The sequence below is a fragment of the Eleutherodactylus coqui genome, chromosome 10 (genome assembly GCF_035609145.1).
Source record: "Eleutherodactylus coqui strain aEleCoq1 chromosome 10, aEleCoq1.hap1, whole genome shotgun sequence".
Classification (NCBI taxonomy): Eukaryota; Metazoa; Chordata; class Amphibia; order Anura; family Eleutherodactylidae; genus Eleutherodactylus; species Eleutherodactylus coqui.
In genome coordinates, this window is record NC_089846.1 from 55896782 (window position 1) to 55915277 (window position 18496).

An 18496-nucleotide genomic window follows, 5' to 3' on the forward strand; every position below is an offset into this window, starting at 1 on the left:
TATTAAGTTACTTTAACAAAAGGCGGTCTTATCAACATTTTACAACAGAAACGTATATCTTAGGTCTTATTCTATCAGGAGTGTTGTACCTGGGTTTCCATACTGGATGCAATTGGGAAGATGGAACAATACCTCTATAGCACCACCTATTGGCAGCATTCTTGCCAGTCAATGTCAGACTTTTTAAACAAGCTTTACAACAATGACTGGGAATTGTAAGCCAAAGTCAGAATAACCATACACAGACAGCTGTTTCAGGATGATTGCCCCTGATCAGTGTGCAGTAGGTTTCTGGCTTGGCTAGCAAGAGGCTTAAAGGTGGCGTTAGGAAGGTTATAGCCTCTCCTTAAATAGAGCACCTAAAAGGTGTGTGAGGCGACTTATAAAGCCATCCATGCTCCTCTGGGAAATATGCAAATGGCAGATGGAACAATTCCTCTGCAGAATAGGTAGCGCTGCAGAGATATTGTTCCATTTCTCCATTTGCATATTTCCAAGAGGAGCATGCATGGCCTTATTAGTCTCCTCAAACACCTTCTAGATGCTCTACTTAAGGAAAAACAATACCTTTCCATGACCCATACTAGATGCAACACCCAGACCCCATAGAGCTCTACTGGACCAAATTGATAGCATCATAGGTAACTACAGTGCTGCAAATGAGATTTAGTAGTACTGTAGGGTTCCAGATATTACATCACAAATGCAGATAGTTAAATACAAGTACCCTATGCCTGTCCGAACGATGTCTAAAGAGGGATGAAAGAGGCCAATAGAATGTTTGATATGCAATTGCAGCTTGTACTATTTGTGAGTAAAACCTAAAGTAATAAACTTCAAACTTTTCCATTATAAATAACTTAAAAATGGTCCTCTGCAGATCTTTTAACCATCAATGACATATCAAAAGGCTCCAAGTCTCTACCTATGTCTATAGGGTTCTTTTTACACTGGAGGCTACCCTGTACCTTTACATCTATTTGTAGATAGATAGATACTGTAGAAAGATGAGATGCCTCAAAATGCAGAATTTGGGACCACCAATAGATGGGATTTACTGTAATTAGGAGGCAAAAATAACGCATGTGGACCAAAAATGAAATCTTTATGGGAGAAGCTATTAAATGCATTTAATCATAGTTTGTGTTTTAGTGCAGCATGTAGAATTAATCAGAAGTACCAAGATAGTCTTACTCTTCGAAGAATATCATCTGCAGCCTTTGATAGAAAAATGTATGTCACTTCTCAGTGAAAGAGATCAGTCAGGCCCTCTGCAAAGTTTCACAACCACTGTGACTAATCACACTTTTGCCAACTTTTCTAGAAAGCACATGCTTCAGAGTGGTTTATGACTCACGTTCATTGGTGAGTTCACCTTGAGCCATACGTAACATTAAAGTATTTGTGACATTTTTAAGACCAAAAGAAACGTTGAAGATAGCCCGTGAAAAGCTAAAACAAATGCTTCCATACAGAAAGAGTAGGAACGGTACATAACATTGTATTTTACATGTTAACAAACATGTCTTATGACAAAAAAAGTTGGTGACAAAATGAAAATGCTCTCAGAAAACGGTTTTCTGTTTGCAGTTCATAGACAATTCAAAGCAGAATCTTTGCTCCACATGACAAAAAAGTTCCACAAAAGATATGAAAATCAGATTTGTTCTTGATATGGCACAATTAGTTTGCCCCACAAAAGACCTAGTTTCACTTTTATGCAAAGACCCCCTACATGATTTTTGAAGGCTTCATGAGCATATCATCTTCTTCTGTGTCTTTATACCTATGAAAAACTGATTGATATGAAATACTCTAGCGTAATATACCACTAACATTCAAGTTTTTTAGGCATGGCTCCTTATATAACTTCTTGAGACAGTGCTGTGTGGAGGGATAGCCTCACAGTTTTAATACTATTTATAAAAGTTCTATATCCTCAGTAGTTTTGGCACTGCTCATGTCCCTGAGCCAGTGGGGGTCATTTATTAAACTGGGCAATGCAGAAATAGGCTTCTATCTGCCATAACATTTAGAGAAGTGTCACATAACTATACTATATCAAATGTTCCAGTACAAAACCTTCCAGCTATTGGTGATGATATCTGTGGGCCTTCGGGGCATCAATGTTCTGAGAAATGCTTCAAAGTCATGCGCCCTGAGAAGCCATGCCCCCTTTCAACGTTAAGCTAAAAGGTGCACCAATTGCAAAATAGAGAATAAACATATTTACAATAATAAATCTGTCACACCTTGTATCCAACATTTTTTTTTTTGCATCACATTACTAGCATAGATTTAATAAATGGCCCCCAGTATATTTGTCACTTGGCACTTCATTTTTTTTTTAGTATATATATTCAAACTTACCTAACTATTGATTGAATTCTAGAGAAATCAGGGGTCATTTAGCATAGAAACCAACATAACAGCCAATATTTTAGTACATGATATAGCCATTATTTTGAAACAGGTATGTGGGCCTATGCTCTCCTGTGCACATTAAAACATGAACATGGTTATTTTCTGTTCAGAATTCACACAACACTACACAACATTTATATTTTTGGCAGGGAGTTCATACAACATGTCGAGAACCATAGAAGAAGTTGTGTAACAAGTAGGCATCATTTTTGGCACGCGTGCCCATTTGAAGGTTATCTAGTCATGACTTACGCGACGTACGGCTTTGAATCAGATATAGCATGGGCTCGTTTAGCTCTTTCAAATAGTTTGATTCTTTCTAATACAAAATAATAGTGACTTGCACATTTGATGGTATGCTTTTTCGAATTTCTTGACGCATGAAAGTTCTATCATACTGTAAACAGTGAATTAAAATGTGCAATATTCATGTCAGTATTTTTTTTTCCTTCAGAATTCCCTTTATGACGGTTTTGTAGCCCAAAAACATTTATTTTTTTTAGCTTTACCATTCTCTTTTTTTAATAAATGTGTTTGGCTCTTTTCTCCAAAACCATTCTTAAGTATGTATTTAGCCAAGGTGCTCAATAGGAGCAGTTAGGTGCAGCTAAAGTTAGCAATTGGAGATGTTCTGCCCTACAGAGTTGTTGTCTGCATGCATGTACAAACCTTTCTGTGCCTTTACAGCCTCACAATATATAGCAATATAAAGTAAAAACTGCATAAGAGAGAAAACAATTACTGGTGTTCTCATTCTAACCCTGTACTACCTTCACATTCCCCTTATTGGAGATACCTTACTTATAAACTTTTTTTTACCTTAATTAGCTAAGTCTCAAGAAAAAGGTTTCTTCATTATAACATCCAAAATGACCCACAGTACCCAGCCATAATCAATTTTCAGGCAAAAAAAAAAAAAAGTAAGAAATTTGGTGGAAAAAAGTGTGACAAAAAGTGCAATTCTCCTTCCCCCCTCTCCAAAAGCTTCAACTTCTGCTTCTTTCTCTGGGCCAATATCAAACTATGAAGCAAGAGGGGGTGAGAGACTTAGGTGAAGCTTGTGTCCTGTGGAAGGAAGGGTGTGCACAGCTTAGGGTGAAGGGTAATGGAGATGCTTCAGTTGACATAGTACATCCAGTAAACCAAGTTAAAAAATCCAAAAGTGATGGGGAAAATGATTCTGGACCATTTGTCGATGGTACTGACATCTGTAAGGTCTGGAATCTTAAGCTTTAACTTAGAAGAACGTCGCCGAAGGCGGCAGTTGGCACGTCCACGTGTGGCTGTTAGGGGAACATGACGCTCCAGGGGAGTGTGGCCAAAAGTGTCCCCTCTTGATGTCAGCTGTTTGCGGAACTGGATCCCTGAGGTGTCATATGACAGGACGGAGTTCCGGGAATCACCAATGCTACTTCCCATCTCTGCTGACATCAATTCGCTGCTCATGTCAAGGGTGCTGAGAAGAATGTTTCCATAAGGATCAACCTGAGATAGAGAAACATATATCATTACTAATGGCAGAAAGGGGTAAATGTCTCTTCGATGTTGCTCTAACGTCCTTTTCAATTTTTCGCTTACAAATGGCAAACCAAAGTATTTGGAAATGTACCTTTCCTTTTGTTAGATTAGCTGAATATTGTTTTTAACTGAGCAGATGAGAGAGTAAGTATTTCTTTTTACAATAAAGTGGGACATATTCCTCACTGATCCCTCACTGTTGCTGTTCAGGTCCCCAGCTGCATCCTTATACATGCCTGCATGCTGACCATCATGTGGACAGGCTGTTACAATAAGCAGGAATGCTCCCACTGTTTTATCATCCCCCGTGTATTAGTTTTTTGTTGGGGGAGTTGCTATTCAAATGTCTCACAGCTGATCCATTAGTGTGGGTCAGCTGACCACACTACTGCAACTCAGGCCAATTAGGAGAGGAATTTCTGATTGGTTTGACTCGCTTGAAAAAGTAACAGCACTTTTATTTAAATATACAGCATAGGGAATTCTAAGTATTTTTGCAATAGGCTTTATTGGTCTATTTCATATTTTTTTGTACAAAACCCCTCTTAAGCTATGCAGTTAGGTGAAGACGGTGCTGAGAAATCCATCTTCGGCTAGCTACTGTAACTGCATAACTGAAAAAAGTACTCCAGCTATGCCTGCACTGTTCTCTCTAGTGCAGGCACAGCTGTTACATATAACAGTGTATTAATAAATGTCTGCTTTATATTTTATTTTCAAACCTACTTGATCCTCCTGTGCCCCAAGATATGTCCTCCAGGGCTGGTGTTATTACCCTCCTGTCTCAGCGGCTCTATCTCCTGGCGCTGTGTAAGGGAAAGCCGTTCTGTGCTACAGATGGCTTCTCCTCTTCACAGTGCCCGTACCCCACTGGACCTGAGGTACTATCAGGGTATCAGTGCATTGGGTGTACAGTACATTATGTCACAAGCCGATGCACTAAGAATCTGACAGTGCATCGGGTCTGGTGAGGAATGGGCGCTGTGGAGGGGAAAAGCTTATGTAGCACAAAATGACTTCTTCTTACACAGCATCGGGGGACAGAGCCACTAGTTTTTTCTTCTCATTTCTGAACAATGAGGATTCTGTGTGACTTCCACCTTCTTTCTCTTTACTTCTGTGGATGGGAATACCACGACTGAGGGAAAAAGCGGAAGTTTCCCCCTTGATCATAATCTACAGTGATAGCATATTCTACCAATTCTAAGATGGGAATGACCCTTTATGAGTGTTGCACTAAAGATGTGTTCCTTTGAACTTTCTATAATATACCCCTTGACATTGAAATTTCAAGACCAAGAAGGAAAACTCATAGAATTATGGAAATCACAGGATCAAGATACAAGTTAATGATATGCAAATGATAAAAAAAATGGAAACAAAATATTCAAAACATCTCAGTTTATTTGATTATAAGCACCATGTGCAGAAAGGCACGCACTTACACTCCTTGGCATGCTATCGATGAGGTTATTAATAGTTGTCTGAGGAATGTTCTGCCATGCTGAATGCACTTGGCCACACAAATCATCAAGATCTCCCATTACAATTGCCGACCAATGACATCCCAGACATGCTCAATGGGAAACAAGTCTGGAGAAGCTACAGGCCATGTTAGCATGTTTAGGCCACACAAGCAGCAACATGAGACCTGGTATTGTTTTGTTGAAAAATGGCTCCTTTGAGTAAAAATACATGGAGGGAAAAACAACAATAAAATCCTCACAGTGGTTTTCTATAGGCCACCAAATATAACAGAAGCCACCGAAAATCTATTACTGTGGCAAATAGATGAAGCAGCAAATCAGAATTATTATGAGGGACTTTACCTATCCGTATATACATTGATAAGCCAAAACCTGGGGATCTCATAAAGGTAACAAATTTCTGTTGATTACTAAAGATAATTACCTTACCCAACTTGTACAGGACCTAACTAGGGGGACGGCCATTTTGGACTTAATATTAAGCAACAGACCTGATGGAATAAAAGGGGTGAAGACTTGGGGGCTCCTGGGAAATAGTGACCATAATATATTACATTTCACTCTGTCTTTCAAAGAGAATTTTGTAGGGAAGCTACTAAATACAAAACTTTAGGAAGGCAAAGTTTTACCAGCTCAGAGATGCTCTAAACCATATTGACTGGGACAATGTCCTTAAAAATAAGAATACTGACAATAAATGGGAAATGTTTAAAAACATCCTAAATACTTACTGTGAAAGGCTCATACCTTACAGGAATAACAGGGTTAGGAATAGGAGGAAAACAATGTGGCTCAATAAAGATGTGAAGATGTGACGAGGGCAATAAACAGCAAAAAGAAAGCATTTAAACTACTAAAACAAGAAGGCAGCAAAGAAGCACTAAAAACCTATATGGAAAAAAAATACATTATGTAGAAATCAGATAAAAGCAGGAAAGATGAAGACAGAGAGGGTCTTATTGCCAAGAAGAGTAAAACTAACCCTAAACTGTTCTTCAATTAGATACATAACAAAAAGATTAATACTGAAAGTGTTGGCCCTTTAAAAAATAATGTAGGAAAAATTGTAGAGGGTGATGGTAGAAAGCAAATCTATTAAATAGCTTTTTCTCCGGTGTATTCACAGAGGAAAATGAAATGTCAGATGAGATGCAGAATGATTAAGTAAACGCTCCACTAAATGTCAACAGTTTAACCCAGGAAGAAGTGCAGAGCCATCTTAAAAATATTAAAATTGACAAATTGCAGGGTCCCAGTAGCACCCCCCCTCCCAGGTTTTAAGGGAATTGAGTAATGTGATAGACAGACCCTTGTTTCTTATATTTAAGGACTCTATAGTGGCTGGGTCTGTTCCACTGGATTGAGGCATAGCCATTGTGCTGCCAATATTCAAAAAGGGGTCAAAAAGTGAACCTGGAAATCACAGGCCGGTAAGTTTTACTTCTATTGTGGGTAAAATGTTTAAAGGGTTTCTAAGAGATACTATCCTGGAGTACATCAAGGAAAATAGCTGTATAACTAAATATCAGCATGGGTTTGTGAGAGATCACTCCTGTCATACCAATCTGATCAACTTCTACGAAAAGGTAAGTTCTAGATTGGACTGGAGAGAGTCACTGGATCTTGTGTATCTGGACTTTCCAAAGCGTTTTAAACTGTGCCGCATAAAAGGTTGGTATATAAAATGAGAATGCTTGGTCTGGGTGAGAATGTGTGCAAATGGGTAAATAACCGGCTCAATGATAGCAAGCAGAGGTTGGTTATTAAGGGTACTTACTCTGCTTGGGTCACAGTTACAAGTGGGGTACCACAGGGTTTGGTTTTGGGCCCTATTGAGTTTAATATGTTTCTTAATTACCCTGTAAATATCAATATTCGCAGATGATACAAAATTATGTAAAGTAATTAACACAAGAGAGGACAGAATATGGTTGTAAGAGGATCTGGATGAGTTGGGGGCAGAAAAGTGGCAAATGAGGTTTAACACTGGTAAATGTAAGATAATGCACATGGGCAGGGGAAATACATATCACCATTACATACTAAATGGCAAACCACTGGGCAAAACTGAAATGGAAAAGGACTTGGGGATTTTAGTTAGCTGTAATCTTAACTGGAGCAACCAGTATCAGGCAGCTGCTGCCAAGGCAAATATGATTATGGGGTGCATCAAAAGAGGTATAGGGGCACACGATGAGAACATTGTTCTTCCTCTTTACAAGTCACTGGACAGACTAGACATAGAATACGGTGTACAGTTTTGGCACCGGTACTCAAGAAGGATATAGCAGGTTCAAAGGCGAGTAACTAAAGTAATAAATAGAATGGTTGGACTACAATACCCAAAACTACAATACCCGAAGAGGTTATCAAAAATTGGGGTTATTTAGTTTAGAAAAAAGACGGCTGAGGGGCAACCTAATAACATATGTATAAATATATCACAGGGCAATACAGAGATTTCTCCCATAATCTATTTATACCTAAGACTGTGACAAGAGGGTGCCCTCTGCATCTAGAGGAAAGAAGGTTTCTACACCGACATTGTATGGGGTTCTTTACTGTAAGATCAGGGAGACTATGAAACTCTCTTTCTGAGGACGTGGTCATGATGAACTCACTAAAAGCATTCAAGAGAGGCCTGGATGCCTTTCTTGACCGATACTAACATAATATTATATGTTATAATCACTTCAGAAGGGTTGTTGATCTAGGGATTATTTTGATTGCCAGATTGGAGTCAGGAAGGATTTTTTTTCCTTAAATGGGGAAAGTTGGTGGCATGTCCGTGCAGCACATGAGCACCTCGCTCAGCACGGACACAGGGTGATGTTCTCAACTACTGTAGTAGATAGATATGCCCTGAAGAACAGCGCACACCACAACTAAAATACGTAACCCAGATGTAAGGCCCATGCGACACCAGAGTACAACACTCAGCACAGCGACAGGGAACATACACACAGTAGACAATAGCCGCATACTGAACGGTAGCACCACTCCAGGGAGAAGGAAGACTGGCTCTAACCTAGCAGGGGAGGTGAAGGGTCCCTGCCTAGAAGCGGAGTAATCGTCTCGAAAGAGATGGCCCCACAGTCTTCATCCTTGGCCCTGATTGTCCCTATAGGGGCCCCTGGAGAGATGAACCGAACAGCAAAGCAAAATAGAAATGAAAAGCAGAAATACAACCGAAAAAGAAACCCGCAGCAACTTATCTGCAAGTAGCAAAACACCCAGCACAGGAGAGCTCCAAACTCCAAGTTCTCCACTATGGAACGGAATAAGCAGCACTGATCACCAGGGAGGGTGAGAATTTATAGCCACTTTGCACCTGAAAACTGGCAGAGTGAATAGAAAACCACACCTCCAACCTACTCCCAGGCATGGCTAATCCAGCATGCATCCATGCAGCAAAGGCAGACAGCACCAGCAGTCTCTGCACATGGTGGACAATGGAGCACCTGTTGCTGGACGTCTGGCTTGTAGCCCAATGTCATGCGAACACCTTCTGATGGTTTGTGTAGACACTGTTTGATGCCCTAGGCTTTGGATATGACATTCAATTTCACTTGCAGTACAAAATGGATTACTGTGAACCATTCTTCTAATTTGACAAGTTGCCTGTGCAAAGGTTCGCCTCTTGCTATCATTTGAGTTTATTGTTCTCCCAACCACAGGGACACAACACTGAACAGTGCTAACATTCCAGCCTACACGTGATCAGCCAGAGTGATAAACCAAGGTCTCCTAGTTCAAGGATCCTGCCCCTCTCAGTTTGCAGCAAGTGGCAATAACTGGCATGTCGATGAACAGGATGCACAACCATACCGCATGACCTTATCTAATTTTTGAGGTTTCATGTGGATGAAAAAACTTGGTTTCGATCTGGCTTTGATACCATTGAAGTCCCTCCCACATGCCACAGATAGGGGCAAGGTGCTCAAAATTTTGATAATTTGCATATTTTAGTAACACCTTCTACTCCCTCGATTTTTAGAACTTTATGGCTTGTCCTTCTTGGTGTTTCAATTTCAATGTTGAGGAGATATTTTGCATTTTTACATTATAACTTTACACTTTTCTCCTTCCTGTTTCTGCTTTTTATATGTACTGTATATTCACCAACATTTTAAGAATTCTGTATTTGTAAGGGCTCATTCATATCTGCATTGGAGGCTCTTTTCATAGCCTCCACCACAGATCCCACAAAATCTCAGATGGAATAGCACATGGATGTGAAATAGTACATAGAGAACACTACACTATGTTGTCCAGAAAATGCTGGACAATAATACGGAAGCTGGATGGACCTCATTATAGTCAATAGAGTTCATTCGGCACCGTTTGGTTGCATTATAGGGCGGATCTGTTCCAGCCTGGGATTCCATTTTCCTGCTCCCATGATGGAACAAAAAATAGAATGGCAATGTAAACAAGCCCTATCTTTTGGCAATTTTGAGCATTTATCATATAATTGCTCCTACACAGTTTTTACATATTGTCATATCTACTTTATGTTCATAACATAGTACCTGCTCTCTTACTCTTCTTTCCTCATAACGATGACGTTCATTATTTGCTTTGCTTGTCCTCTCATTTAGCTTCTTTTGCTGTTGAGGGCCCCGGCCAAAGAATACATAATTAACGAATGCATATTCCAACAGTGCCAGAAACACAAACACGAAGCATCCCATAAGATATACATCAATAGCTTTAACATATGGAATTTTAGGCAAGGTCTCCCGTAGATGCGTATTAATTGTTGTCATAGTAAGCACAGTAGTCACTCCTGAAATACAAGAAAAAAACATGTAACTTCTCTAGTGAATTTTCCTTCTGATCTAAGTTAATATATCTCCAATATCCTCTAATACGAAAAAAATGCTAGTATTTTGTCCAGCAGTAATCTCTATGTCTTTGATACTAAAACGATTTGTTTTGACTATTGGAAATTTATTCCATTAGGCCGGCTGCACACGGCAGGCCTGGATTCCACATGCTGAATCCAGCCCTGGGAGCATCGACGTCCACGCAAGGGCCGTGGATCAGACATCTTCCATTGACTTCAATGGAAGCCGTCCACATGGAATCCATGGAAAAATGGAGCATGCTGCAATTTTTCCTCCACTTGCAGAAACCGCAATTGGTTTCCACAACTGTGCAGGAACTATTGATTTCCCATAGCATGCTATGGGAGCTATTTGCTGCAGATCCACAGTGTGGAAGAACAGTCCAATGGGCGGTCCTGTCAGTGATTGGCAGCCTTCCCTGTATGTGCAGTCATACACAGATAGCTATCACTCACTGGTAGCTCCGCCCATTGGACTGTTCAGCTCAGAATGTGCAGGGATATAAATGAATAAAATACAAGTTCTACTTAATCTTCCCCCATAACACTATATATCAATCTGCTCAGCTCCTTCTACCCTATATCATCCTACCTGCAGTTTGGACAACATGTTCAGGCTGACAGATTTCCTTCAAGTATATTCATATGGCAATTAGTTTCCCTTTGTCAAACCCTTTGTCTTTATTATTTAGAGAAAGGGCTAGGGCCACAAACTGCTTATCTGCCCCAACAAATAATACATTAATAAATCTTTTATGTTATCTTATCTTATCATCATTATCACATATGTATGACCTTCATTGAATGGCATTGCCATTTGCTGCATTTTGAAAATACTATATACTTAAGCGCACCATACACATGAAATGTTTTTGGATCCTGAAACCAAGTAGAACCAAAAATGATTGCATAGGTTGATTGTACCTGCTGGGTTTTTCTGGGCACCCAGTTATCATTTATTCATATTGAAATAAACATATACATATATACTTGGTTACGCCTGTATGTCTATGGTGGAGTCAGGCATGATAGTTGTCAGCTAAACAAGTGTTGAGCTGAGGGTCATACTTTGTCTATGGCCACCCTTACAGTACATACCGAGTGCCACTCTTGCTGCAGATGCATCGTAGTTGATCCAAAATGAAACCCAAGACAGAATAGTGATCAATATAGATGGCATGTAGGTCTGAAGTATAAAATATCCAATATTTCTTTTAATTCGGAAACTCAGAGATAGACGGGGATAAGAACCTGAAAAAAATCAGACAGATATTAGACTTTATGTAGAAACCTAAAAGTTATATACAGGACCACTAGGTTGTACACATTCATATTTCTTATACAGTCTGAGGGCTCAGTCACACGGGCGTTTATTGCCGCGATTTGCGCATGCGCATGCTTCCGGCGATTTTTTAAAACCATTGCTTTGCAATGGTATCGGACACATGAGCGCTTTTTATGCGCTCGTCCGATAAATTAGAGAACAGAAATCGCAGATCGCACCTATCTGCGATCTGCGATTCCTGTTCTCTTCTCTATATGCGCTCAATGGGGCCGGCGGCAGCAGCGCCGACCCCAATGAGAACATATAGAAGACAAATCATTCTTCTCTGCCACAGCTGGAACAGCTGTGACAGAGAAGAACGATGTTTGCCCATTGAATTCAATGGAGCGGCAATACAGCCGCTCCATTGAAAGCAATGGGCTGCCGGCGTGCGCGGGGTTAATTGTCGGGAAGGGGTTAAATATATAACCCCTTTCCTGCAATGCATCCTGAAAAGTGAAAAAATAAAAAAAAGGATGTACTCACCTGCTCCCGGCAGCCTGAGATCCCCGCGGAGGTCCTGCAGTGGGTGTGAAGGGGGTGTGACTCAGGCTTGCCCCTGATTGGCTCAGCCTGAGCCAATCAGAGGCTGATCTCAGTCACAGCCATTCATGAATTCATGAATGGGTGTGACTGAGACTTGCTTCTGATTGGCTCAGCGCTGAGCCAATCAGGGGCAAGCCTGAGTCACACCCCCTTCACACCCACTGCAGGCCGGCCGCCGGGATCTCCAGCTGCCGGGAGCAGGTAAGTACATACATTTTTTTTATTTTTTCACTTTTCAGGATGCATTGCAGGAAAGGGGTTATATATTTAACCCCTTCCCGACAATTCATCCCACACTCGCCCGCAGCGCTTGCATTCAATGGAGCCGCTGTATTGCCGGCTCCATTGAATGCAATGCGCTGGACAGCTCCGGCCCGTTTCTAATGAAACGCGGCTAGGAGCAGATTTTCGGGCGATTTTTGGGACGATTTTTCGGCGCCGGTCACGCGATTTGCGCATGCGCATCCGTCATGCGATGCGCAAATCGCGTGAAAAAACGCCCGTGTGACTAAGGCCTGACCAATAATTATTCTGAATAGTTTATCAGAAGAAATTCATAACAAAAGTTATACTACGTGCTATATGGAAATGACAGTGTTACGGTTTGCTTGCCGGCTTACTAAAGATGGCTTCCACAACTGGACTATGCACTAGCCACTCTGCTTAGTAGAGTCTAAGGGACCTCAGATTTCCACCCTTGGAAGGGGTTTTCCAGAATTATACTATTCACATGAATGTGACTGAGTTTGTAGTACCTTTTTGGGCTTTTGCACAGTGTATGGAACTTTTGTAGTTCCAGCACACTGCGACTCCAGCTAAGTGGTTTGATAATATGTCATCAATGATATAATCTTGGAAAACCCCTTTAACCCGTTAAGTTTGTATAGACGACGTGGTTTCTGAGTCCACTCTATACAATAGGTATCATCTATTTTTAACAGCTGAAACCCTACTCCCTAGGCCAGAATTGGAGGTAACTCTGATCCCAGCCGTTAACAACTTAGATGCCGCTGTCAATTTTGAAAGTGGCTTTAAAATGACCCAACAGCGGGAGGGGGCTTCCTCTTTTTCCCGAATAGCCCCCACAATGAGATTCTAATATGCCTTTCGAGTGTCATGGCAGGCTGAAGCCTATGAAAGCTCCCAGGCTATCCTCCCACTTCTAAGCTTTTGCTAGGGCAGCTGCCAGCAGGCAACTGTTCCCACAATTGAACAATTGGACAGGATCAGCGTATTGCTTAGCCTACATCTTTAGCGCTCAGTCAGACAAGCGGTTTTTTTGCACACCTATGTGTGCAAAAAATATGCGCTCTGCGCATGTTAAAAGTTCCTGTGAGCAAAGCTCTGTGCCCATTGCTTTCAATTGAAAGCAATAGGATGCAGGCAACCCTCACAGTGATTTTTGGGGAAAGGCTTGAAATATAAGCCCTTCCCCGAAAATCATCCCTAGCTGCTGTAAAAAATAAAAAATATATATACATCACCTCTCCACCGCTGTGCAGCTCTGGCGCCTCTTCTCGCTGGCTTCCCCGGCACTCTTCTGAAGCTTCTTCTCCTACTGGTGATTTAAAAATCCCCGCCTCCTGAAAGGGCTGTGTATGATTGGCTGAGCGTTCAGCCATTCATTGAATAACAGCTGAGCACTGCCTGTGATTGGTCACAGTGCTCAGCCAATCAGAGGCAACGCTCAGCCATTGATTGAATTCAGCTGACTTCGCCCTTTGAGAGGATTGCTATTTGCTAACCTCCTTTCAAAGATGGTGTGGCTATAGTATTCTGTGTTGCTGCTAGCTGACTATGGTATTCATCTAGCTTCCTAGTGTCAAATGTCTAATTGTGAGTCCAGTATTGTTTGGCTATCTTGCCGGTGTGAGTTACTTCTTGGTATTCATATCTAGTAGTCTAGTTTGTATTGACTGCCTGAATTATTTTCCTGTGCTGTTTGTTTGGTCTCAGTGTGGGTCTTGTGCCTTCAGGTATTATGGTCAGAATAACAGTTAAGGCCCGCTCTGGAGGGATAGCTGAGGGCTAACTAGGATATTTCAGGCAGAGATTAGCGACTGGAATTAGGGAGAGATAGTGTAGGGCCAGCACTTGCTTTTGGTTATTATTTTGGTTCCATTATATATTGTATTATATGCAGTATTCAATGCTAGTGTCATATTCATCATCATTTTGCTCATATGGTGCTCCTCTTCTCGCCCTGTTGCTTAATGATGAGTTTCCATATTTAAGGTATATAAAGGGAATGCGAAAAGTTAACCCCAAGTAGATAGTCAAATGTTATAACAGATGAAGTGTATTTGTAGAAATGGTGTAGAATAATTGAGATAGGTCAGAAAGGTAAATGCCAGAGTTTAGGAGGGTGATACTAATGTTGTGTTTAGTGAGGAAAATGCTATAGAGATACTGTTTATTATATCAGAGCTATAGTGATAAAATAGATAATGCTCTAGTGATAGCGGATTAATGATAAAATATGGAAGGCTAGCATAGGAAATACTATGTTCTTCTTTGCATTAGTATACGGGATACTTCAAATGTGTATTATGTATGATGTAGCTGGCTTATTAGAACCACATGACGCTGATTGATCGTTACTGTCCAATTGATGATGACTATTGTTTGTAACCAGGCAGTTGAGGAAGTGTGATTGCCTCTGCTGTGGCCTGTGTAGATGTAGTGGGATTTAGTCTTGAACCCAGACACTACAGCCATGGTTTTGGTGTTCTTCACCGGCTACTATGCTGTTGAGCCCCACAGGATATTGCTTGAGGAGGTATAAGACGTTGGGTATGGTGGTGTTGTTTCCAGCATTGCTGGTGTGTGCAAGGTCCAAGGTCAGGTTTAGCACTGCCTGTAGTTGTGAGCCATAAGACAAGCCCTGGATGCTTGCTGAGACAGAAGAAGTTGGGTGTAGCTTGACAGGGTCATATGAAGAAAGTCCTAGAGCCTCCAGTCCGAAGGAAGAGTGTGCCTGGACAATAGGACCCTGGGAGCTGCAGCAGCTTTAGTTGGAGACCCGTTGACTTGCAAAGTTCATAAGACTACCAGAGATTAGTTGAGTGTCAATAGAATGCGCCAGACCAGATAAGTAGCCAAAGAGCCATCGAGTAACTAAGAGTATTAGGAGACTGTATACAAGAAACTGAGAATACCAACTGACCAAGTGACAGTGCTGTATCCTACACAGGCGGAGAAGTTGAGAGTGTGATGCAGATACCGAAGACAGTTTTGATATGTAATAGGACTGTTAGTATGAAGAGATTACCGCGTAGTGGTATGAACGTACTTGATGCTGCAAAGACTGCCAAGCCGATACTGTATTACAAAGATTCAAATGTCTTTGTTGCAGATTATATTGGAAGAGTTTTTGAGACTGTTACAACGTTCTGCAACCTGCAATCTATTTGAACGGCCTGTACTGTTTTTAATGGGATGGGGGTGTCTGGCTACTTTTCATGTGATGGGGGATAGTGGTGCTGGCTTCTTATAACATGATGGGGGGTATCATAACTGCTTAGAATGTGACTGGTGGTTGTAGTGGGGTCACCTGGCTGCCATCTACTGTTAATGTGATAACGTGATTAGGGTGGGAGAGGGGGTGTAAATGGACACAGATCCTGTAATGGCTGCAGGGGAAAGCTTTGAATCACATTATTATATTGCCAAGAGACACTCTGCATGTCCTTATTATACTTTGAGGGGACGCTGTAGATGTCTTTGTTATAAGGCAAAGGGACACTCCTAATGGCATTACCTTAATGCAAGACTATGCCCTGTATGGCATTAGAATACTGTGAGGGGATCCTCTGGATGGCATTATACTGAAGGAGGTGTGCGCTGCATGTGTATACTAGGGGCACAGCACTATATATATTATACTGAAGGGGCGCCTCACTCTGGATGTGTACATGCAATTTATAGTACAGTAGTCAATTTTTATTTCAACATTAATTATCGTATATATGCATTTAATGTGGTAACTAAATATTTAGTTCGGCTCCTATATTTTTCAATTTAGAAGCCAATGAAAAATCTTGTTGCCATTTGCAAAATCTTGCCTGCATTGGTGATCATTTGGGTTTCCATCCAAAGCTGGGACTAATCTGCTTCTGTGCAAAATACCCACAGGCCTGTTCAGCTTGTGGTGCCATTAATTGGATTATCTCTTTTAGGACTCATGTAGCTCTATGTCCTGCTGAGTTAGGCAACAAAACATACCTGTAGATGGAAAGTATCTATTATGTATGCAGAAGGTGAATGCGTGTACCTGAAGCTGAATGCTTCAAACAAGCCTGTCAGCAACAGTATTGTTCCATTAAATAGCTTTGAAGCTGTCTAAGCCACTATGCTTACACACTGGGTTGTCATGATAACTGATGGAATTACAATATCACATGGAAATCAAGCACTAGTGGAGTAGGAGAGTGGACATATAATCAGGCTTTTTCCATCCTATTTATAGTTCCGGTAAAATTTGTGTTACAGTGCCCCGCTATTGGTAGAATATTTGACTTAAGGTTCCTCATGCCCTCAATTTATAATGCAATCCAAATAAAATAATTAAAATCGCACACTATAATGCACAATTCGAAAGAAGACACAACAAAGATAAAAACAGATAAACTTAAGAAAAATGTTCTAAAGCCGATTTGTCAAGTAGAATTACAATACCAAACATCTAATCATGTAAAAAGAATCAAAAGACAAAATGACCAAACACGATTAATCACACTCACTGAGCTTTGAGGTTGTGAGTCTTGAGGGCGCAATAGACAATACTGCAATGGAAATGCAACATATCTTGGTCCAATCCCCACCATATTTTGATTGCCAAGTTCTTTAGTGGCAACATCATTGAGTTGTCACAATATGGAGGGGAGGAGACAGGGGTGTAGCTGGGTGCATTGGAGGGTATAGGGGGAGGAGCTTATTATGGATTTTGCATTGGACCCCAGAAGCAAGCTTTAAGTTATGCCTCTGGAAGAACACCAGAGGTATCTGAATACTTTGGACTCCATATCTGTCTGTTACACCCAAAGGGTGTATTCACACTGCAGAAATTCAGCGGATCTTCCATAGCAGACTTTACAATGGAAAGTACCCATCATTTTACAGTACAGCAGAAGGGATGAAATCTTATTAAATCTCATCAACACGCTGCAGAATAAATCCACAGTGTAAATTGATTTGCAGTGCGGATTTTAAATTTGCAGCATGTCAAGTTATGATGCAGATTTTTTCAGCAGACCACCTCTTCAAATGAGGGGGTGAAATCCGCATTAAACCTGCAACAAATTCTGCATCAAAATCCACACGTAACAGAGGCTGATTTTTATGTGGATTTTGACACCGATCTGCACCAAAATGGGTGATTGAGATCCGCAAATACATTTAATACAATACGCGAGTATTCCGCAGCGGAAATCCGCTTGCAGTATCTGCGACTGCCATGTGCAGGAGGCCGAGGCCTGATGTCCACGGGCCTGCACGATTTTCCCATGCAGAATTCTGCAGCGGATTACACCCGGTCTGCAGACATGAGGCCAGAAAATACATAATACTCACCTGTCCGGATGCTACGTGGCGAACAGATCTTCTTTCTTCTGCACGGTGGATGCACTCGGGATGCTAGCGGCGTGCCACGCGCATGCGCCATGCTGTCTTTTTTTTTTAAACTCCTGCTTACCCGCGGTCCGCGGCACGGACGCAGTGACAGCTGCATCTGTGCAGCGGATGCAGACGGCTTCCATTGACTTCAATCTGCACGCCGGGGGAAAATGACATCTGCAGGTATTTAATTACCTGCGATTGCCCAATGATTCCCTGTGGGCATGCATCGCACTTGCAGGAGACCCGCGCAGATTTATTAAAGCTACTTTTCCCGTGGACATTGGGCCTAAGGCTTTTTTTTACAATGCTTAGAATGTGTACTTATATTCTGCTACATTTTGTATTAATCTAAATAGCTGGTATTTACTTTTCAAATATGTTCTTTTCAAACAGGGAATTTATTTACAGCAGTTAGGACCCATTTAGACACAACGATTATCGCTTAAAATTCGCTAATTCTCCATGTTTGAGCGATAATTGTTGTGTGCGTTTACACTGCAATGTGATCGCTTAAAATTCACTCAAAAGGCAGTTTGAGTGACAGTTTTGAGCGTTCACTTTGCATAAGCTGTTAAGTAGCTAAGTTGCTTATTTGTGTGTAAATGAAGCTCATGCTGTAGACAGCAGAGAAGCGGGACCGCTATCTTCTGTATACAGCTGTTCACTTCTAAGAGTGCTCCGAGCGGGGTATACAGTAGACAAGCGTGGCTGCATATAGCTGTTGTCTTCTCG

At 41.2% G+C, this 18496-nt stretch overlaps 1 protein-coding gene across 2 annotated transcripts in view; it reads right to left on the reverse strand.

The window, feature by feature from the left end:
• Positions 1-3004: 3004 nt before the first annotated feature.
• LOC136579748 (gamma-aminobutyric acid receptor subunit beta-4) overlaps positions 3005-18496 on the reverse strand; it is a 179921-nt gene continuing 164429 nt past the window's right edge. The window contains exons 7-9 of one of the 2 annotated variants that reach the window (XM_066579808.1): positions 11377-11529; positions 9962-10218; positions 3005-3909 (exon numbers count right to left, since the gene is read on the reverse strand). In XM_066579808.1, coding sequence (XP_066435905.1) covers positions 3541-3909; positions 9962-10218; positions 11377-11529 — 779 coding nt within the window. In that variant the 3' untranslated portion in view covers positions 3005-3540. The remainder of the gene's footprint in view (positions 3910-9961; positions 10219-11376; positions 11530-18496) is intronic. The other variant, XM_066579809.1, reaches the window with a different exon arrangement.